This window comes from Diplodia seriata, assembly GCF_021436955.1.
Source record: "Diplodia seriata strain FDS-637 chromosome Unknown scaffold_6, whole genome shotgun sequence".
NCBI lineage: Eukaryota > Fungi > Ascomycota > Dothideomycetes > Botryosphaeriales > Botryosphaeriaceae > Diplodia > Diplodia seriata.
Window position 1 is genome coordinate 1772064 of NW_027117313.1, and position 21408 is coordinate 1793471.

General features: G+C 55.0%; 5 protein-coding genes across 5 annotated transcripts; 3 read left to right on the forward strand and 2 right to left on the reverse strand.

Annotated features, from left to right (window-relative positions):
• Nucleotides 1-2837: 2837 nt before the first annotated feature.
• Nucleotides 2838-3744, forward strand: SLS55_006440 (uncharacterized protein; the record flags this gene model as incomplete). The annotated part of the gene is made up of 3 exons (XM_066777869.1): nt 2838-2873; nt 2998-3526; nt 3596-3744. The coding sequence occupies 3 exons, from the start codon at nt 2838-2840 to the stop codon at nt 3742-3744; spliced, it is 714 nt and encodes a 237-aa protein (XP_066631964.1).
• Nucleotides 3745-9411: 5667 nt separating this feature from the next.
• mrpl16 (mitochondrial 54S ribosomal protein uL16m) lies at nt 9412-10113 on the reverse strand (the record flags this gene model as incomplete). The annotated part of the gene is made up of 3 exons (XM_066777870.1): nt 9412-9563; nt 9616-10062; nt 10089-10113. The coding sequence occupies 3 exons, from the start codon at nt 10111-10113 to the stop codon at nt 9412-9414; spliced, it is 624 nt and encodes a 207-aa protein (XP_066631965.1).
• A 629-nt stretch (nt 10114-10742) lies between these two features.
• On the forward strand, nt 10743-14109 carry rfc1 (DNA replication factor C complex subunit Rfc1; the record flags this gene model as incomplete). The annotated part of the gene is made up of 4 exons (XM_066777871.1): nt 10743-10849; nt 10902-10946; nt 10996-13725; nt 13791-14109. The coding sequence occupies 4 exons, from the start codon at nt 10743-10745 to the stop codon at nt 14107-14109; spliced, it is 3201 nt and encodes a 1066-aa protein (XP_066631966.1).
• A 700-nt stretch (nt 14110-14809) lies between these two features.
• On the reverse strand, nt 14810-16475 carry SLS55_006443 (uncharacterized protein; the record flags this gene model as incomplete). Its single annotated transcript, XM_066777872.1, has 2 exons — nt 14810-15793; nt 16140-16475. The coding sequence occupies 2 exons, from the start codon at nt 16473-16475 to the stop codon at nt 14810-14812; spliced, it is 1320 nt and encodes a 439-aa protein (XP_066631967.1).
• A 575-nt stretch (nt 16476-17050) lies between these two features.
• Nucleotides 17051-20942, forward strand: SLS55_006444 (uncharacterized protein; the record flags this gene model as incomplete). The annotated part of the gene is made up of 5 exons (XM_066777873.1): nt 17051-17332; nt 17387-17422; nt 17478-17852; nt 17903-18825; nt 18878-20942. 5 exons carry the CDS (start codon nt 17051-17053, stop codon nt 20940-20942), a joined length of 3681 nt encoding a protein of 1226 aa, XP_066631968.1.
• Nucleotides 20943-21408: the final 466 nt, after the last annotated feature.

Sequence of the window (21408 nt, forward strand, 5' to 3'; positions counted from 1 at the left end):
AGGGAGCAGGGGTGAAATGCCTCGTTTCGCAGGATCATTTCTCTGATGTCGGTCGGTTTAGAGCCGAGCAGGAGGCTCGAAGTCCCGGTAGGCGGTCAGTCTATGTCGGTAGTGCAGCTGTAGGCCGACCGCAAAACCCGGGCCTGGGGCCCCGCGATGGGGACGACGCTGCAGTGGGGAGTGGGGGGTGGTGGGCCGCCCAAAGCGCATCGTAGACACTGGCCCTCGCTTTTTGCATCCACTGCCCTTTGCACTCGTCTCCGCCTCCCAGTTGGCTACGGTCACGCCGCTCGCTCCTGGTTCGTCTGTGCCACGTTGCGTGTCCCCTCTGCCTTCTCCGCTTCCGCCTTGCCGCCTGCGGAGTTGGGTGAGATTCGCACCATCCTGCTGGCGACCGCGGACCGACCAGGCCAATGAAACCCAGTTGCCACCACCTTCTTTACCGGATGGCATGCCTCCGAGCCACCGAGCACCGGTCTCCTGGATCCGCTTAGGGCCTGCCTTTGCTGCCTGGACACACAGAACCTGCGTCGGCAACACTCCAGTCGCTACCTCGTCGTACTGCTTAGCCGCACAAGGCCGTTGCCCGCAGCCTGTTGCCCGCAGCTGACTTGTACCGCTTCGCCGATGAGCCTAGCCCTCGCAAGCCTCACTGGTGAGCAACACTTCTGCCTCGTCTGATTGAGCTCGGTCGTGCACCCTCAGCCAGGCCTCCCGAGATCACCTTGTCTGTGTGTTCATGACGCCAGTGGAGCCGAAGATAAGATTTATAGCCCAAGTATACCAAGACAAAACGCTTGGACCCGCCCGCGCCGGTCGCCCCCAGCACCTCTTGTCTTGACCGCAGCCCGGTGCCGCCTGAGTCAACACGCATCCGTTCTACAGATCGATCGACCGCCCGCTTTGCCATTCTAGCGCCACTATGAACGACGAAGAGGCCTCCGGTGCACTATTATTCTGGGAGCCGATTCTCCCTCCCGAACGTCGGGATGAAGGACGAAGGCAAAGAGGCTGGTTACTCATTGGGCTATCAGGAAAAGTAGCTGAAGCAATTCTTCCGGACCGCCAAGTAATAACTCGTCACAATCGGTTTCGCGTTCATCAAGGAGGTCAGCAACGGAACGCGCGCTGCTTCTGCGGATACAATACCAGATCTGAGCTATGGCCGACCGCCAGTGGCTGTTTTACCGTGCCGTCATGCGTTCCCCACACGGGAACCACTGCCGCTCAACCCGATCAGAGCGGCCAACCAAGTCTCTGAACTGCACGTGAGATTAAAGCTCCGGTTGCACGCCAATAAAATAGCCGGATTAACCCCCGAGATGTTGGTCTCAGACGTAGTCGCATGGCTCGACATTGACCAGAGAATGAATGACGCCTGCCCGCGCTTCTGGATGCAGATGGTGATGTATGGCGGACGCGCTTCCATTTCACGACATCAGTCAAGACAAGAAACCCTGGTGGAAAAGGCATAGGAGTGGCTAGTGACCATTTTTCATCCCCGGTGGCGATTCAGGAAGCATCCGACCGAGGGCCTTCACCTCCTTTATGCAGCTGTGCCAATTCCTTGCCTGAAACAAACACACCCCCCGCTAATCTTGCGGATCGGTTATTCTGACAGGGAAGCTGTTGCAGCCAAGTACATGGCCCGAGGGTACCTGAATTGATGCTTCTCCCAGCGAGGCATCCCGATGGACTAGAATGTTTCTAGAAGCGTCCTCTCCCAGACGCCGGACGGGCATTATAGCTCATGCTGCTATATGTAGGTGAGGTGCAGAAGTTGCATGCACCGATCGTCGTATTCGTTCACTGATGGCTCTATCCGCTGCCTTCCGACAGATACTCCACACGTCCGGGATACTATGATGGGGATCCCGTGGCCAGTACGAACACCTAAATTTTTTCGTTTCCACGTGGTCCGACTTGGGGCTACGTCGCTGGGCCTGGACAATGGTGTGTTCACGGGACCGATTGCGAAGCTTACTGATATCGGTAGCTCGTCCATCCTTTATCAAGTGGAGGTTTGTTTACTACCATGGGAAAATCAAAAACTTCTTACGATTTGATGCAGCTCATGCATACAGCTAATTGGGTTTTAATTTTCTTTCTGCCAAACATCGAATCGTCGACAATCACCCGAAAACTAATAGTTACAAGAGTTCGTAGCATTTCCAGCGCAAAGTTGGGAGCGGTATCATTTCCGGAGGAAAATAGAGGAATGCATAACCTTTTGAATCCCGTAGGCAAGGTCTCGTCGAGTAGTGAAACCAGAACATTACTTTCATGTATCTAACAGATGGTTTTCTATTGCTGATAATAGTCAACAGCGCATCTTCAACAACGCTCAAAAAGGATGATGGAAAGGCTCGGCACGAGCGAACCGAGTGGTGCAGCTCTCAGCCAATCAGAGAAGCCCGAATTTCGGAGAAGAGGAAGTAATCACGTGCACACTGCTGAGAAATCGCCGCGGCGATCGACTAGCTCGGACGTCATCTTCAACATTTCGGTTCCTACCCTGACAACCTCTTCACTTCAACACCATTGTTCGTCGACGAGCCTATCCTACATTCGAAGAACACCAACCAGTCCCCGCGACAACTATTCCCACCATGTCGACCTCCGCCGTGCCCAGAACGGCCATTCGCGCCCTCACCAGAGCTAGACCCTCGACCAGCTCACGGACAATGCAGAGGCTCGCCACAGCCAGACCTGCTCAAAGATGCCTTCACCAGACGTCGTCACCCGCCTCATTCGTGTCTATCCGCCACAGACCAAGCCCATCTTCGATGCCCGCCCGCAGTGCGACACGATTCGGCGCCGTTGAGAGCCGGCGGACGATGTTCATCCAGACCGAAAACACGCCCAACCCCGACGTACGTTTTTCCCTCGGCCAACGTGCATTGTCCTATCAACGATACAAACGATACATTGGACAAACAGTTTGACGGAGCCTTATGAATCGCGCAGCAGTAACTAACGGAGACACTCGACCTGCAGGCCCTCAAGTTCAACCCCAACACGCGCGTCCTGCCCGAGGACTTCCCCTCGACCTTCCTCGAGTACATGAGCCCGCGCTCGACGCTCGCGCCGCCGTACCCGTCGCCGCTGGCCGCCAACCTGCTCAACGTCGACGGCATCACCTCCGTCTTCTTCGGCGCCGACTACATCACCGTCACCAAGGACAGCTCCGTACCGTGGGCGCACATCAAGCCCGAGGTCTTCAGCATCATCAGCGAGTTCGTCGCCTCCGGCCAGCCCATGGTCAACGTCGCCCAGGGCACCGCCGGCGAGGGCCAGGAGAGCGGCACTGAGGACAGCCTGGCGTACAACGAGGACGACGACGAGGTCGTCGGGATGATCAAGGAGCTGCTGGAGACGCGCATCAGGCCGGCGATCCAGGAGGACGGTGGCGACATCGAGTTCAGGGGGTTCCAGGATGGGATCGTCATGCTGAAGCTCAGGGGTGCTTGCCGGACCTGCGACTCCTCCACCGTAACGCTCAAGAACGGTATTGAGTCGATGCTAAGTCATTATATTACCGGGAGGTGCTCCCTACTCTGTTTATTACAGGAACGTTTGCTAACTGGTTGTACAGAAGTCACGGGTGTGGAGCAAGTCTTGGATGAGGAGGAAGAGGTAGCGTTGAAGGAGTTTGCGAAGTTCGAGGAGAAGTTGCGTCAGCAGAAGGGACCGGACGCTACTGCGTCGACCGTTGGCAAGGGAAGCTTGGACACTGTTGAGTAAGACTGTAATCGAAGTGGTCAATCTGTAAAGGTAAGGAAACAAAGGAGGGTAAATATGGTGGGTTGTTGAAGCTTTTAGCCAGACGCAGATGTCTGGCTAGGAAGTGAACATTCGCATCTGGACATGAGCTTCAACTCCCTATGACTTGGCGTCAAAGTTCTTCGGTCGTCCTGCGAGATACCCTGTACACGAAAGAAATCAAAATATAAGGTGCTTTGCATATGTGTTGTTCCTTGGCAAACCGAAGCAGCGTAGCCCCCCGGAGAGCTGTAAAGGAGACGAACATTTCAAACATATCCTACTAAAGATATCGCACCCTACTTACGTAGGTAGTCGAATTCAATATCCGGATGCATTTGTTTAGTTTATAAACTCACATCTACGTCCGGATATCTACTTCAGCTACCCATAAAGAAAGCATATAGTGTCTCTATAGAAATTACAAAACAGTAAAACTGTTTGTAGACTACCAAGTGGCACAGTCGGTTGTGGAAATTTTGAGCGGCTTTTACGTGGGCACTTGAAGCGAATGTCCAGACGTAGATGTAAGTTTTCCCGAGTTCTCCCACATGGGTAGTTGAAGCAGATGTCCGGACGTAAATGTATGCTTTAAGGCTGTATATTCGCATCCCGATATAGTATTCAACTACCTACGTATGTATGGTGCATAATCTCTGTTGGTCAGTTCTTTTGCAACCACCTTAATAAATGATGAAAGTCGTAACACATATCTCAGAGCAGATTAAAACAAATTCATCCTCGCAAGAGTGTCAAATTCCTATTATGAAGAAAATCACAATTTTTTTTACTTCTATTCCATTTTTCCGGCCAGTAATCTATTACGCTGAAGATTCATGCTTCTCCAATGGTAACCGAGAAGGTGAAAGTACTTACGCCAGCAGCTGGACAGTCACGCCAGAGACAGATGTTTGAGTGCGACCAGGTTCATGGTGCCGGTAAATGATTACGAAATATGTTGTTCATCTGCGTTTGTAATCGACGGCATCGATGTGTACCAAATGGTCCGACGTGGAAATGAATGCCGACGTAAGTCCAGCGCATCCTCCAGGGCAAATTCTCACACGTGAAATTACTGTGCGTCTGCATGGCATTAGCTTGCGTTTGCAGTGTTGGATTTCTATCCTTGTGTATGACACGATAGGACACTAAAACTAGTGGCCGGGTCACAAGGTACGAGCTGCAGATGCAAAGGGTCCAGTGACGTCGAATGGTGTACGATAATAGGTGGCCTAGTTTTACTCTGGAACCACCTCGGCGGTACGGTGGAATATCGTAGCCTTGTGCGTGAGGTACGATACGCTTGGTGTGTGTGAGATAACGGAGTAAATGATAGAGTGCATCTTCTTGGTAACTGTATGGAATGAAATTACATCTTGTACGTGAACCAAATACATTTCTGCAGTGAAAATGCATACCTTGCTTTGGGTACCATACTGTTGATGATGCCACAGAAACGGCATGGGCACGCCGAGTCATGGTCACTGGTCACATTGGCCCCCAGCCACCATCCTCGAGAATTGGAAGGCAGGATAGTAGTAGCACCCCAGCGGCATCTACTCCTGAGTGAGAGTATAAGTAGATGGTCTGATAAATCGATGTCTCGTCTCGACTTTTCTACCATCTGCGTGGTTCCATTTCACTCATGGGCAGCGGTACTGTGGCGGGCGACGGGTCTCCAATCCTCCTCCGAAAGAAGCCAAATTAATACCGGGAGTGGTATGGCAGCGATACGCCTGTCCGATTCAGATCTTACGCAGCTCCAAAGAAGAATACTGTCATCTGCCTTGGTTTCGTGGCGGGGGAAATATCGGTGAGCATGCAGCTACCTCGTTAGCGGTATACGGCAATGCAGCCACTCGCATCCGTGTGCCAAGTCTGCAGCAAAGCCCAACCAACACCTTCCAACGGCAATCCCTAAACTCTATTGTTACAGATGCCGGCAAGGGCTTGCCTTGCAGCAACAGCTCGAGCCTCGGCCTTTTTTGCGTCATTGCATCGGTCACACTCGCCCCAGCTTACGCATTGCCACGTCTCTTAGCAGCTACTGCCGCCTTCTCAACGCCACCACGTTCTTTCTTTCCCTCCTGCTCTCTCATCCGTTCCTTCCCGGTCTTTTCCCTCTCTTTGTCGATGCTTCTGTTCTTGTATACTATTTTCTAATGGAATTAATGCTTTAGTCGCATTATATGCGCCCATCCCACCAAGAATATCCTATCACCAAAAGCTCCCAGCTTGACGTTTACCACCCCGCGCAAGCTATGATACGCGACCACGACCACGATCATCATATTTACCCACATCCACAACGCAGTGAATGTTGTGGAGCAGTCATGAGTTGGGAAATCCTCGAGACCGATGTTCAATTTCCAAGCGGAAAGTCCTTTAGCCACCACAGCTTGAGCAGCTGTCGTCAATGCACCTGACATCGATACTCGCAAAATACCAATGGACTGTATAAAAAAGCAATTCGAAACCCTGGGCATCAACCACCAAAGCGACACAGCCGCAGAGGAAGGGACGACCCACAAGCATGAGCGTGACAGCCGTCACCACAACCTCTTACTCAACGGAAATCTCGAAGGCAAAAGCAAAAATAATCACCGCGATCTTCCACACGGCGATCACCATCACCTCTTTCATCCCCAGCGCAACCCCCACCGCTACCGCCGCAGCCAGCTTCCGACCGACGCGGCAATGGCCAACGAGGAAGAGTCATCATTGTCATTACCCCACCCGCCTCAAAACCGCAACCGCTACAGTGGCAGCAGAGTTGACAGCGAGCTCTACTACCACAACCCATTCTACTACCGCACCCACCGTGACCGCACCAGCCAGTTCAAAAGCGGTGACAACATCTCTCGCGGCTTCCGTTTCAACACTGAGGCACTCAACGACCCCAACATCCTCTACGAAGACGTCGACGAGTCCGTCGTCACGGAGTCGGATATCCCTCAGTTCCAGATCCCGGACCCACCGATCAGTGTGCGCAAAGACAGCATAAAGGAGGCCGACCACCCTCTGCAATACCACCACCAGCCGCGCTATTATCACGAGTACGAACCCCCGCGCGGCCGCGACAGGCGTCCCCGCCCCAACACCAACACCAACAGCCGCTGGCCACACCATCCGTCGCCGCCGCTACCACTACTGTCACGACAAATGCCTCTGTACCCTGACAGGCTACCGCCGGACGACATCCTATCGCCCGCCTCGACCATCTCGAGCCCACAAAGGCACTTTGACCGGCGACCGCAACCAAAGACCAAACGCTTCTCCGCAGCAGCAGCACCGCCACCAACCGACGTCCACCCCCGAAGCAGAAAAGCCGCGCTGCTGCACCATCATCTCCACCACCAACACCTCCACCACCACCCGGACATCGATGAGGAAGCATCGAGCAAAGGCCTCGGTCCAGCGGCGTCGGCAACAGAAGAGTCTCCATGGCCATCGCCGCCGCCACCTGAACTTACACCACGATTTCGCCGAGGGAAACAACAACAAAAAGAACGACTCTCGCCACTGCTCTTCCCCCTGCCTGCCCCCACGACGACCGTGGACGGCGGCTCATCGGTGTTGGTCGGGCGGGGCATGAAGCGGTCCGGCGCCTCCGCCGCCGCTGCGGCGGCGCTGAGAAACGGCAAGACGCGAAGGAGGGACAACAACACACTCGGTTCATCTTATACGTTTTCCCCGTCGCCGCCTCCGCTGCCTGATGCGACGACGGTTGATGGGACGGAGGTGTCGATGAGGAGGAGCGACGATGGCGTGTACGATGAGGGGGTTTACGAAGGGGTTGGGTACGAATACGTTGGGCCGGATTACGGTGGTGATGACGAGGAGGTGCCTGTGGAGGGTGCGGTGGACGGAGGCGGCGGCGGTGGTCCGTGGAGCCCGCGCTGGGAGGTCAGCAGCATTCGTACGTTTAGCTACGGCGACGACGACGACGATGGCGGCGCGAGGGAAGAGGGGGACGATGGGTTCGTTCGCGGTGCACCCGGCCGTGGGTTTTTCGACTACGCGAGGGCGGCGAGGGAGAGGAGGAAGGGGGAGAGGGTGAGGGGGACGGCAGGTCATCCGGCCCTTGGTTCCGGTTCTGGTTCTGGTGGTGGTGGTGGTGGCGGAGGAGGGCACGGCCGGTCTGGCAAGGCCGTTTCACCCGGGAGACGAGCTGGATTCGAGATTATAAGAGGAGGCGGCGGATGGGAGACGGAGACGGAGCTGGAGCCCGAGCCGGAGCCAGAGCCGTATCTATTCGATGTCGACGACGAAGAGGTTGATGGACACATGCCAAGGGACTGGCCCTTGAGAAACATGGATGGATTCTCGCAATATTTGAATCCCAGGAACTTCCCGCGAGATGGCAGACATGTTGGCGGGGACAGCGGCATCGATATTGAGGATAATCGCGCGAAAGACAAGCGCAAGCATCGGCGCAAGAAGCATAGCGACAGTAACCGCACCTCGACGCCACCAGCGCTTCCCGCCCCAGCTAGCACTGCGGGTCCATTGAGCACGATCCGTGCGCCGCGCACACCATCGGAGGTAGCTGGATGCGCGCTGGGAACAGCGGCGGTGGGATTGTGCGCAACGAGTGTGAAAAAGGTGGTGTCGCAGGCGATAAGGTGGGAAGTCGAGAAACAGGTGCAGGAGAGATTGCGGGAAGAGAAATTGGAAAGAAAGAGACGAAGGGCGCGGAAGAGGGAGGAGAAAGAGAAGAAATGGAGAGAGAGAGATCGACTGGAGAGAGAAGCAGTCATGGCCCGCAGGGCCAATGGAAGGCCGGGATTTGCAAGAAGGCTGAGTGACAAAGTCCCTCAACGCTTCAGGAGAGCAATGAGCGGTCCCAGCGGTCTCAGTGCCCCTAGCGGTCTTAGTGCCCCCAGTGATCTCAATGGTCTCGATGGTCTCGGTGGTCTTAATACCGGTTGTGTCGGTAGGATAAAAGACCGAGTAGGTAAAGACGGGCTGATCAGAGATGATGCGGTTGGGGATGGTCGTTTAGGGGAAGATGACTTCATCGGAGAGGGCTTTCGTGTGGCGAGCGACAAAGAATTCGATCTAAGGCCAAAGAGAGGTTGGAGAAGAGGTTGGAGTCGCAGTCGGACACCTGAACCTAGGAGACCATTTGCACAACGGCCCAAGTTACCAGAAGAGCCGTGGAGGCGAGGCGGAGGTGGATAGGATTTCCTTTCATTCAGAGTGCCGTACGAGAAAGGGAGCGTTTGGGGAGATCCGTCGTTTACTGTTCGATGTTGGTGCTTCGGAGGTCACGGCACGGTAATCACGAAGGGTTTTATCCTTCCGTGTCACATAATGGATATTATGATTTTCTTTTTCATGGGCAGCTGAAGTAGTTATCTGGACGTAGATGTAAGTATTCAAACTAGACAAATGCATCTGTTGATATGACTCAACTACGTACATAGGTAGGGTGCATATTCCTTGGCAAGAGAGATTTGAGAAATCTCAACAACTTGCCATTGTGTTTGAAGTCAGCATCTTACAGATGGCCTGGAAGCCTAAGAACGTTCTGCGTTGTGATCAAAAACACCATCAGTCAACTTTCATGATTTAAGGTCGAAAGATCCATGGTCAACGCTGAAAACCGGTGATATCTGCTCATTCGCGCATGTGTTATTGTACAATCTATGGAGCGGTAGTCGCAGAGATCCGCTCAGCAGTCTGCTCGAGAGGAAGCTTCTTGCGTGGTCTCTTCAGCGATTCAACGGTTACATCGCCGCCAACCTTGGTGATACCCATGACGGGCGGATCACCCTTTCTGACGAACTCGTACTGACCTAAAGGAACGTTAGTGGCGAATTTCCTGGACCGCACTACAACACGACGTACCGGGCAACTTGGTGCCTGCCAACCTGAACGCATCCCTCACTACCTGCTCGTGGACTTCACCCTTCAACTCAAACAGAATCTTGCTAATCGCCACTCTGCTGGCCCAGTGGTCAAAGCTACCCTTTCCCTTACCCATACGCGACTCGTTGCCAGAAGTGTAGACGCCGATGTTTGCAGAGATGCGCGTGTACAGGCGGAACTTCAAACCACGTAAGCGCTTGCGGATAGTATCCTCAGCGATCTTGAGATGCTTCCCCGAGATACGGCGATCGTGGTCCTTGAGACGCAGGCCGTAATCTCCCCAAACGACGGTGGTGCCGCGCATCGAGCCGCCGGTAGGCACGCGTGGTCTGCCCTTGCGATCCTTCTTGTTGTGACCAGACCGGGGAAGCAACCAGTCGAGGCGCGGGCTAGTGGTACTGAAAGGCCGAGATGCAAGAGCCGGGCCTAGGATCGAGGAGGGCGCGATGGACGGGCGTGCGGCGGTGGTGCGGGCATGTTGGAGGACTGCGAGGTTGGGATTAGCGGCGGCAGGAGGCGCCGGACGCGGGATGCAGTACGGCACTGGGGTCTCGCGGGTGCGGCAGCGAGGCCTCGTCGCAATTGAGCCCCAAGGTTAGGGCATAATCCGGGGGACGGCATGGCGGATGCACCCGAGGAAGCGCGGAGGTGACGAGCAAGCTGCGGCTTCACGATTTCCAGGGCGCTCGGACCACTGCGCGGAGAAACGTCTCGGAGCTGTGGAAGTGCCAAGGGTGGTGCCTAGGTAGACGCGCCCGGGCGCGACATCATCATCCATTCACGCGTCGACGTGCCGCTCCGTTCGTCTGCCCGTCCGCCTGCCTGGAGGCGTTCCGCAACCACACCACGCCACCTTCCCACGACAAGCTGCAATTCATGAATTGAGCTCTTGTTGCTATCCCCTGCAAATATGCCGGCCGATATCAGAAGCTTTTTTGGCGGCAAGCCTGCTGCGCAGCCTGCGAAAGAGGAGGTGCGTCGCTCTTTCCTAAACTGCGACAGTCCGATTAGTCCTGCGCTTTCCTTCCCAAAACCTTTCGCTTTTGTTTGTATTTGTACAAAACGCAGCGATCGAATCTTGACCGTAGTCAACATCGCAAGAAGCAATGCCCCCGAAAGCTTACGCACCCCGCTCGCAGGCAAAGCCCGCCTCCAAGAAGAGAGGAAGGCCAGCGCGCAAGGTCGTTGAAGACTCGGACGACGAAGACGAGCCGTGCGTCATGTCATTCCCCTTCGTTGTTTCGCTCATGCTGACACAGACCCAGCCCCAAGAAAGCAACGCCTAAAAAGCCAGCTCCGAAGAAGCAAGCGTGAGTGCTGATCTCCATTGCGTACGATCACAGGCTAACGTAGAACTAGCAAGCGTGAAGTGACACCTGAGGGTGAAGCTACCACGGTCTCAGCCTTTTTCGGCGACAAGAAACCCGCTCGTTCCGCCCCCAGCAAGACCTCGAAAGCCGCTGCGAAGACTGAAACGCCCAAGTCCACACCTAAGAAATCCAAAGCCGCCGACAAGACTGCTGCCACTCCGACCCGTACCTCCGCCCGAAAGAAGAAACCTGCCGCGTACGCCGAAGTGAAGGACGAGGATGAGGATTTTCTGGACGATGAGGAGGACGGGGACGACATTTTCACGGCTGCTTTCAAGAAGAAGGGCAAGCACGCGGACGATTACGAGGAGAGCTCTGAAGACGAGCCGGTGTCTTTGCCACAGCGGCAAGCAAGCGGAAAGGGACAGAAGAAGATCAAGGAGGAGGATGATTCCGAGCCAGAAGCAGATGTTGACATGAAGGACGCCAACCCTGAGGACGACTTTGTAGTCCCAGATGACGATGAAGAGATTGTTGACAGCAAGCCGGCGAAGAAGGCTAAACCGGCTGCGAAGGCGGGTAGGAAGCGCAAATCAGCGGAGACGGATGATGAGCTTGAGGCAGAGCCACCCAAGAAAGGCCGCGGTCGCTCCACTTCAACAAAGACAACACCGGCGAAGAAGAAAGCAAAGAAGGACGAGCCTGAGAACAGTGCCGCCATACAAGAGCTTCTGGATAGTATCCCCACCGTGCGAGCTCCGACTCCGCCCCCGAAGGACGGAGACGCCAAGAAATTCAATCCCTTCAAGGCTGGCGCTCTTGCAAATTCTGGACCGGCGCCTCAATCCGGAGCGCTCGACATTCCTGACGGACAGCCGAACTGTCTCGCAGGGATGACCTTCGTCTTTACCGGTCTGCTCCAGTACCTTGATCGTGAAGCCGGACAACAACTGGTTAAGCGCTATGGCGGAAAAGTCACGAGCGGGCCGAGTAGCAAAACCAGCTATGTTGTCCTAGGAAGTGATGCTGGTCCCAGCAAGCTACAGAAGATCAAGCAGTTCAACCTCAAGACTATCAATGAAGAGGGGCTATTTGCTCTCATCAAGAAACTGCCTGCTAATGGGGGTGACAGCAAGGCTGCCGCAGCGTATGACAAGAAACAGGCAGCGGAAGAGAAGAAGATCAAGGAAATGGCCGCAGAGATAGAGAAAGAAGAGCGTCGCAAGGGTGGTGCTGGTGGCGCTGGTGGCGGCAAGGCTGCTGCTGGTGCTTCAAGTGCAACAAGTTCCCAAGCACCCGGATCCCAACCACCGGGCTCGCAGCCGGCTCAAGACAACCGTCTATGGACTGTGAAGTATGCGCCCTCTCAGCTGACTCAGATCTGCGGAAACAAGACCCAAGTGGAAAAGCTTCAACGCTGGCTGCGCAACTTCCCCAAGAGCCAGAAGAAGGGCTTTAAGCTGGGAGGTCCTGACGGAAGTGGCCTTTTCAGGGCTGTGATAATTCACGGCCCGCCAGGAATTGGCAAAACGACTGCAGCACACCTTGTCGCCAAACTTGAAGGGTACGATGTCGTTGAGAGGAACGCCAGCGATTCCCGGAGCAAGAAGCTTGTACAGGAAGGTCTGCAGGGTGTCCTCGAGACGACCTCGATCCTCGGGTACTTTGCGGGCGATGGGAAGAAAGTGGAGGAGTCGAAGAAAAAGCTAGTGCTCATCATGGATGAAGTTGATGGCATGTCTGCTGGTGACCGTGGTGGAGTCGGAGCTCTTGCCGCTGTCTGCAAGAAGTCTGAAATCCCCATGATCCTCATCTGCAACGACCGCCGCTTGCCAAAGATGAAGCCTTTCGACTACGTTACCTACGACCTTCCATTCAGACGCCCAACGACGGATCAAATCAGGTCAAGAATCATGACCATTGCGTACCGCGAGGGTCTCAAGATGCCCAAGAACGTCATCGACGCTCTGATCGAAGGGACTAGTGCGGATATTCGGCAAGTCGTCAACATGGTTTCTACTGCAAAGCTCGACGAAGAAGCCATGGATTTCGACAAGAGTAAGCAAATGTCCAAGGCATGGGAGAAGCACATCATCCTAAAGCCCTGGGACATTGTCGGCAAAATCCTCCAAGGTCACATGTTCTCGGAGACCAGCAAGCACACGCTTAACGACAAGACCGAGCTCTACTTCAATGACCACGAGCTGAGCTACCTCATGCTTCAGGAGAACTACCTTGGCACCAACCCTATACGTGCTGGCAATTGTCAGGGCAAGGAACGCAACTTGAAGCTGCTAGAACTGGCAGATAACGCAGCGGAAAGCATAAGTGACGGGGACTTAGTCGACAGAATGATCCATGGTTCTCAGCAACAGTGGAGTCTTATGCCAACCCATGCTATGTTCAGTTTTGTTCGGCCTGCGAGCTTCGTGGCCGGCAGCATGGCTGGCTACAAGACTGGTTTCCCGCAGTGGTTGGGTAAAAACAGTTCCCAAGGGAAGCTTACACGCATGGTCAAGGAAATCCAGGGCCATATGCGTTTACGTTCATCCGGAGATCGCCATGAAACCCGTCAGCAGTACGTTCCTATGCTTTGGCAAGAGCTTGTCAAGAAACTTGAGGTAGAAGGCAAGGAAGCTGTGCCCGAAGTCATCGAGCTTATGGACAGCTACTTCCTCACCAAGGAAGATTTCGATGCGATCATGGAATTAGGTGTGGGCCCTATGAACATGGAGAAGGTCAAGATCGAGTCTCAATCCAAGGCGACCTTCACAAGACTGTAAGTATCACCCTAACAGCAGACAGCGACTTGAAAATGGTGAGCTGATTTGTGATTTCCTACAGGTATAACCAGCAATCTCACCCCATCCCCTTCATGAAGGCCTCCTCTATCGTCGCTCCCAAGCAGGCTGTAAAGGAGAAGCCTGATCTAGAAGAGGCCATTGAGGAGTCAGATGAAGGTGAAGTGGTGGACGAACCGGATGCGAAGAAGGAAGAGGACGAGGAGGGTGACATCACAAAGGACAAGTACATCAAGCAACCGAAGAAGAAGGCCGCGCCGAGGAAGAAGGCGACGAAGAAATCCGCGGCTGCAGATGGTGACGATGATGAGGAAGACGAGAAGCCGAAGAAGGGAAAAGGAAAGGGCAAGGCGAAGAAATAAGCGAGCGGCCTTTGCAAGGGGAGATTGGAGCATGACCAAAAGCAAGTAAAGTTCCGTGATGTGTAAGCTCAGTCGGCTGTATGGTTATGATGTTTTTTCTTTCTTTCTAAGCTGCATAATGGCAGTGCAACACTTTACAGTGAAGGAGCATGGTAGGGTAGCATCGGTTGGTTCGAAGGCATGCGTGTTTTCCTTTTAAGATACGAGAGCATTGTAGTTGCATAATTTGCAACTGCCGTCAGATAAAGCAATCAACGTCACGGGCAGTGGAAGATTATTTTTGGACATATTGCGTAATTTGAAGGTCTAGGTCTACATATGTCCGGATACCTGCTTCAACTGCCCACAAACAAAGGAGAGTAGTAGCCTCCGCGGAAATTGGATAATCAAAACTTCAGCCAGCAGAAGCACTCTATTGGAACTTTGCTAGAGAATGACTCTACGATCTTTCGAAACGCGGATTGGACAATCTGAAAATCAAAGAAAAGTAAAGGTAAAGAGAACTTTGAACATCTATCCATTAAGTTCCACCGTCTCTTGATTTCATCTCTCTCCGACGTAATGCATTCTCAACCCCTTCCCCGCAAGCCACCAAAGTTAAGAAAGAAAGAAAAAGACAAAGGCGACAATGTTATTTGAGCCCAACCCGCATCTGCTTCAGATATATCGCACCATACTAACACGGGTAGTCGAATCCAAATCACAACCCGCCCTCCCTCTCCCACACCATCCGCCCCGCCACCCACGTCTGCAGAACCTCGCCCTCCTCGCTCAGCACGACCAGATCCGCCCTGTTGCCCTCCCGCAGCGACCCCACCCCGCCGCCACCTCCCAGCGCGTCCGGCCCGTCCACGCCCATCAGCGCCGCCACGTTCTCCGTCACCGTGCGCACCGCCTCGGGCAGCGTGCAGCCGGTCCAGGCGACGAGGTTGCGGACGGCTTCGGCGAGGGTGCCGCAGCCGCCGATGAGGGTTTCGGTTCCGTTTCCGTTGCTGTTGTTGTTGTCGTTGGTGTCGATGACGGCTTTGGGCGAGGGATACGGGGCGTTGGTTTGCGGGTCGTGCGTGATCTTGCGTTGGGTGGACGCGATCTGCGCGTGGCCCGGGTAGGTCCCGGCGGGGATGGCTGGGGAGGCGAGTTCGATGCTGTCCGTGACGAGGATGGCGCGGGAGGGGTTGGCGCGGTACAGGAGTGAGACGGTGGAGGGGTGGAGGTGGTGGCCGTCGGCGATGAGGGTGTAGTAAGGTGGTGGGGGTTGTTGTTGTTCTTGCTGGGGTGAGGGCAGGGAGATGAGGCCGGCTAGCCCGGGGTGGCGGGAGTGGAGGGATGTCATGGCGTTGAGGGTGTGTGTTAGGCAGGTGGCGCCGGCGTTGAGGGCGGCGAGGCCGTCGGCGTAGGTGGCGGTGGTGTGGCCGAGTGAGACGCGGATGGAGTGGTTGGCGGTGAGGGTGTTAATGAGGGTGGTACTGGAGGGGAGCTCGGGCGCTAGGGTGGCGAGCTTAATGGATGGGAGGCCGGAGGTACCGTAGATGGTGACGGGAGAGGTGGTGGTTGAGGGGTCGTGGAAGAGGGTTGCATTGTGTGCGCCTGCTTTGGATGGGTTGAGGTAGGGTCCTTCGACGTGGGCGCCATGGAGGTAGGCACTGCTGGGAGAAAAGGAGCGGGGCTCGAGAGACGGGAGGATCTATGCAATTGTGAGATTACTGTAGTTCGAGTCTGATTGTTTTTCTTAGTTTGTCGGAAACGGAGAGACTGGGGATAGGTAGGCTTGAAATCGAAGGCTTCTCATAAGAGATGATGGAAAGGGAAAGTATAGAAGAAATTAGCCGATTAAGGCTAGAGGGTTGAAGGTCACTAAACTTAGCGTATCTGGGTATACAAGAGAGACACGGACCAGGATGGGCAGCATGAAGCCAGCAATCTGACGTCAATGTACGGAGATAACTCCTCTGCTTCAGATAGATTGCTATGGCTATGCTAAGGAATAACGCGCAGGAGGACCACCTCTGAAAAAGAAAGCAGCAACCAACCTTCTGGAAAGTATCAGGAGACACGGTAGGGATTGTGGCCCAGAATCCGGTCACGCCCTGCGAGACATAGTGCTCGGCCGTCTCCTCCAGCTTCCGACGGTACTGGGTCTCGTTCTCAAAGTGGGTGAAGTGAAAGCCATTGACGCCGTTTGTGTGCAGCTCGAGAAAGCCGGGGGCGACAATGTTCCCCTCCAAGTCCACGATCTCTCCGCCAATGTAGCCGGTGCGCTTCAGGATGCGGCCGGTCTCTTCGGAGATGACGAGGTGGTCGTCGACGAGCTCGCCGCCCAGGCAGTAGCTGCCGTTGGTGAAGAGGGTGAACTGGTTGTCCGACATGGCTTGCTGTCGACTTGGCTTGACTCGTAGGTAGTGACCGTGGTGGGCACGGTGGGGGAGGTCAGCCAGCGGGGCGCTGGGCGGGGCCTGGGCACCCCGGCGGCGATCGACGGGACCCCATCGCCGGATCGCTGCTGCTCACTCAGGCGCCGCAGCTCGATGCTCGACCAGAGCTGAAAGCAGGGCATCAGAGCCCCATACGGCTAAGGCGGCGGACGAATGGCCTGTTTGGCGCTCCGTGGCACGCTTTGGGCTGGCCCAGGCAGCGGCGATTGACGTGTGAATGCGCGTTTGGTAGCCACATGATGTCATTGCTGTGGCTTTCCGCACGAAACGCGCTGATCTAGCTACTGACGCCAGACAAACGCCTTCCTTGCTTGCGCCAATCCTGATTCTTCCCCTTGTCGCCGCATGATTGCGCAGCTGCCGAGCCTAACTTATTTTCTGCCTGCCCCCATCTCCTCGCGATTGACGCTGCAGGCCCACGACTCTGCCGCGCATCGGCGAAAGCAGTCCCTTGACCTGCTCCCTCGCTTTCACCCACCACCCGCGACCGCTACCTGTCGCCATCCATCATGGCCGAACAGCAGCAGCAGCACGCCCCGGGCGGCCACTATTCCGGCGCCAACCCCGTTCCCACCGTCAGGAAATTCCTCGAGAATCTAGACAAGGACAAGCAGGAACGCGACAAGCAGTTCGAACAGCAGCCCTCTGGCCAGCAGAATGCCATTGCCCACAACCAAAACCCCCGTGGCATCAAAGGCACCCAGAAACAAGTCACCGACCCCACGACCGGTGGTCAGGTCGTCATCGAGGATGTCAAGAAGGATGTCATGAAAGAGGTTGATAACCCACAGGTAAGCACGCGTGGCTTTTGCTGTTTTCGGGAATCTAAATCTGACTTGCTGCAGCTCTCGGTACCAAATGCGAACTTGGGCAAGGATACAGTATGCTTCCCCGCTCGTGTCCGTTCTCGTTGTAGCTGCGCTAACTCCACCACAGCCGGTCAAGACGGACGCCTCTCAATCCAACCCCGAATACAAACACAACCAGGATGTCACTGCACCCCCGGACCCTGTCGAGGAGGGCGCCACGTCCGACGTGCCCATTCACGGCGAGAAGACAAACATCCTGTTCCATCCCACCCCCTCCGTCAGCTATGAACCATATTTCGAGGCTATGGAGAAGCGCACCACCGGTCTGTGCGTCGGAATTCTCGCGGCTATCATAATCGTAGGCAGGATATTCGGCGGCCGTATGCTGGGACTGGTTCCGCTTGGTTTCTGCGTGGCCTCAGGCGTCTTCCTGTGGATGAAAGAAGTCATCCGCAGCGGACGGGAGGTCGAATGGGAGAGCGAGAAGACTCGTGGCGAAACGGTAAGAAACCCTCCGGATTCCACACGAAGAATGTTCTGACTGTGTAGCAGGCATCTGCCAATCTGATTCCCGAATCAGTCGAATGGATGAATACGTTCCTCGGAATTGTCTGGGGGTTGATCAACCCCGACATGTTCCAGGGTGTGGCCGACACGCTCGAAGACGTCATGCAGGCTTCGGTGCCAGGAGTCATTGAAAATGTCCGCGTCGCAGAGGTCAACCAAGGGAGCAACCCTATCCGCATCCTGAGCTTGCGCGCGCTACCGGACTCGCATATGCTGGACATGAAAAAGTCGATCCATGAGGAGAACAAGAAGACAAAGGACCCACAGGAGGCGGCTGCTGATGAAGAAGGTGGTGACTACTACAACCTGGAGTGCTCCTTTGCCTACCACGCCAAGCCGTCCGGGAAGCGTGCGTCAGACAAGGCCCGGAACATGCACATGCAGCTAGTCTTCTACTTGGGAGTCAAGGGACTGTTTGGAGTTCCTTTGCCTATCTTCGTGGAGCTGCAAGGTCTCGTTGGTACTGTCCGCTTGCGTCTGAACTTGACTCCGGAGCCTCCTTTCCTGAAGACTCTCACCTTCACTCTCATGGGGACTCCCCAAGTCCAGGCCGGCTGCATTCCCATGGTCGAGAAGGGTATCAATATCCTGAATCTTCCCTTGATCTCCAACTTTGTCAATTACGCCATCAGTGCGGCAGCCAGCATGTATGTCGCGCCGAAATCCATGTCCATTGATATGCGCGCCATCCTCCAAGGCGATGATATCCAGAAGGATGTTCAGGCTCTTGGAGTTATGTGGATCCGCATCCACCGTGCTGTTGGTCTGAGCAAGCAGGACAAGCGTGGCAGCAAGCATGGTGGCAGCGACCCTTACATCACCCTGTCCTTCTCCAAGTATGGCAAGCCCATGTACTGCACCCGAGTCATTACGGATGATTTGAACCCCGTCTGGGAAGAAACTACCGCGTAAGTTACTCTGCCGATACTAGAGGCAGTTCATGAAACTAACAGAACTCAGTCTTCTTGTAACGCCCGAGCTGATCAAGGCCGATGAAAATCTGAGCGTGGAACTTTGGGACTCTGACCGCCACAGCGCTGATGACATTGTTGGCAAGGTCGAACTTTCGATGCAAAAGATGATCCAACACCCCGGAAAGATGTACCCGCAAGTGAGCAAACTGGCTGGCATGGACGCCGACAGCACGATGCCAGGAGAGCTTCATTGGGAAGTTGGCTACTTTAGCAAGCCTAAGTTTAGGCCTGAGCTCCGTACGGATGGCAAGAACAATGCTCTTGCGGACGGGCTCAAGGACAAGCCAGAATTGCAGGATGAGAAGGGTGTCACCAACACTGAAGATGATGATGCAGTCCAGCATACTCCTCCTGACCCGCTCTGGCCCAGCGGTATCTGCAGTATCGTCGTCCACCAGATTGTCAACCTAGAACTTGAGAACATCAAGGGAACACAGGGCAGCCGCAGTGGCAGGGAGTTCGAGCCAGCCAAGCCTTATGGAGAAACCACGGAACAAGAAGGAAAGGACCTGCCCACCAGCTACTGCACACTTCTCTACAACGACGAGTTGGTGTACCGCACACGTGCTAAGGCCGTCACCTCTCAGCCAATCTTCAACGCCGGTACCGAACGCTTCATGCGCGACTGGAGGTCTGGAATTGTTACCGTTACTGTTCGCGACTCCCGTAACCGGGAACATGACCCCATCCTCGGTGTCGTACCTCTCAAGCTTTCTGATATTCTGGAGACTAGTTCCCAAGTCACGCGCTGGTATCCGCTCGACGGCGGCATCGGTTTTGGCCGCATTCGGATTTCCTTGCTCTGGCGCAGCATTGAGACCCGCCTTCCCCCGAATCTCCTTGGATGGGATGTGGGCACCTTCGAGTTCTCGTCCGAGCGCATTCTAGCAGTCAACTACAACCACCATGCTAAGCTTCGCCTGCGTACCGGTGGATCCACTGCAAAGATTGCCCGCACGGAGGCACGCTCGCTGGAAGAAGGCGATGGTATGTACTATGACCTGGCCAAGAAGGACGGCAAGAACGAAGTCCGTCTGCCCGTAAAGTACCGCTACCGCTCCCCGATCGTCTTTGAGTTCCACGTCAGCGGCAAGCGCAAGGCCGACGCCTACGCCGTTATCTGGCTCCAGCACTTCATCGACAACGAGGACACACCCGTCAATGTCCCCATTTGGAAGTGCGCCCACCCAGCTCGCCTTACCCAGAACTACATAACAGAGGACAACTGCAAAGGCGAAGTCGGTCTCGAGGATCTCGAGGAAGTCGGTCGCCTGCAGTTCACAGGTCGGTTCAAGGCCGGTACTGATGAGAGCCACGAGTCTTTCATCATGGACAACGACTCGCGTGAGACGTACGAGACGTGGGAGGCGTGCATGGCCGAGGGCGTGCGCCAGCATCGCGTCGACAAAGAGCTACCCGACCGCATCAAGCAGCTACACGACAAGTCGCTCACGCAAGGACGCGATGTTCTCAAAGAGGCGCCCGAGGAGGAGAAGACGAAGTGGCTCACCAGGGATGGTACCGACTGGTCTGGCGCCTTCGGCGAAGACCCCAAGGCGTACATGGACGCTGCCGGCCGCAAGCGTCGCGAGCCTGGCCGCGACCGCCCGATACACGACCCGAATCACCCCAGCTCAGACGAGGACCACGAGAGCGACTATGACCAGGAAGATGCGGACTCGGGCTCAGATGATCTAGGCATCCAGGACGCGGAACATATGAATGGAGATGAACAACGCAGTGGGGACGGCAATGCGCTTGGTGGCGGCCGCAAGTCAACCTCGGGCGAGACGAACACGACGTCTTCTACGAATTACACGGGGGATAGTACCACGAGCGGCAGCGGCAGCGGCAAGTCATCAAACGACGTCAACAAACAGAACAAGCGCACCGAGGCCCGCAAGCAGCGTGGCATGATGCAGTGGAAGCCTGCACGCAACGCCAAGTTCGCGAAAGACGAGGGCATCATTGGCATGAGGCGGCTGAAGAACAAGCTTACGGGCAAGATGGACGGAAGGAAGCCGGGTGTCGAGACGGAGACTGGAACCTAAGGAGCTCGTCTTATTTTCACATCTTTTTCTTCTTCTCTTCTGTCTAAGGAAGATGCATTTTTGGTGGGTCCGATCATCGTTTTGGGCGTTCTGATTCGATTCTCCAACTGGGAAGCATCATATATAATGCGTATGACGGTAGGATGATTTTTCATGAGTAATGCAACAATAATTTATCAACTCCTACATCCTCTGCTCTCGTCACACACAACCCCTCATAGCAAGGAGAAGCCAAGAAAAAAAAAAGTAAGTTCGGTGAGCAAAAAGAAAGAGCAAAAAGATGAGGCTTAACCAATCTTGGATTGGTAAGGATATTTCCTTGCAGCTTCTGTGGATCGAACACAGTACCTCCAGATACCGCACAGATGGCTGTGTTGGCTGAAGTGGACTTCAGTCTATCGCAGGGTTAGTGAATGTTGGAGATGTGAAGGTTCGTCGAGGACTACTAACCTGGCGCTCTCCCAAG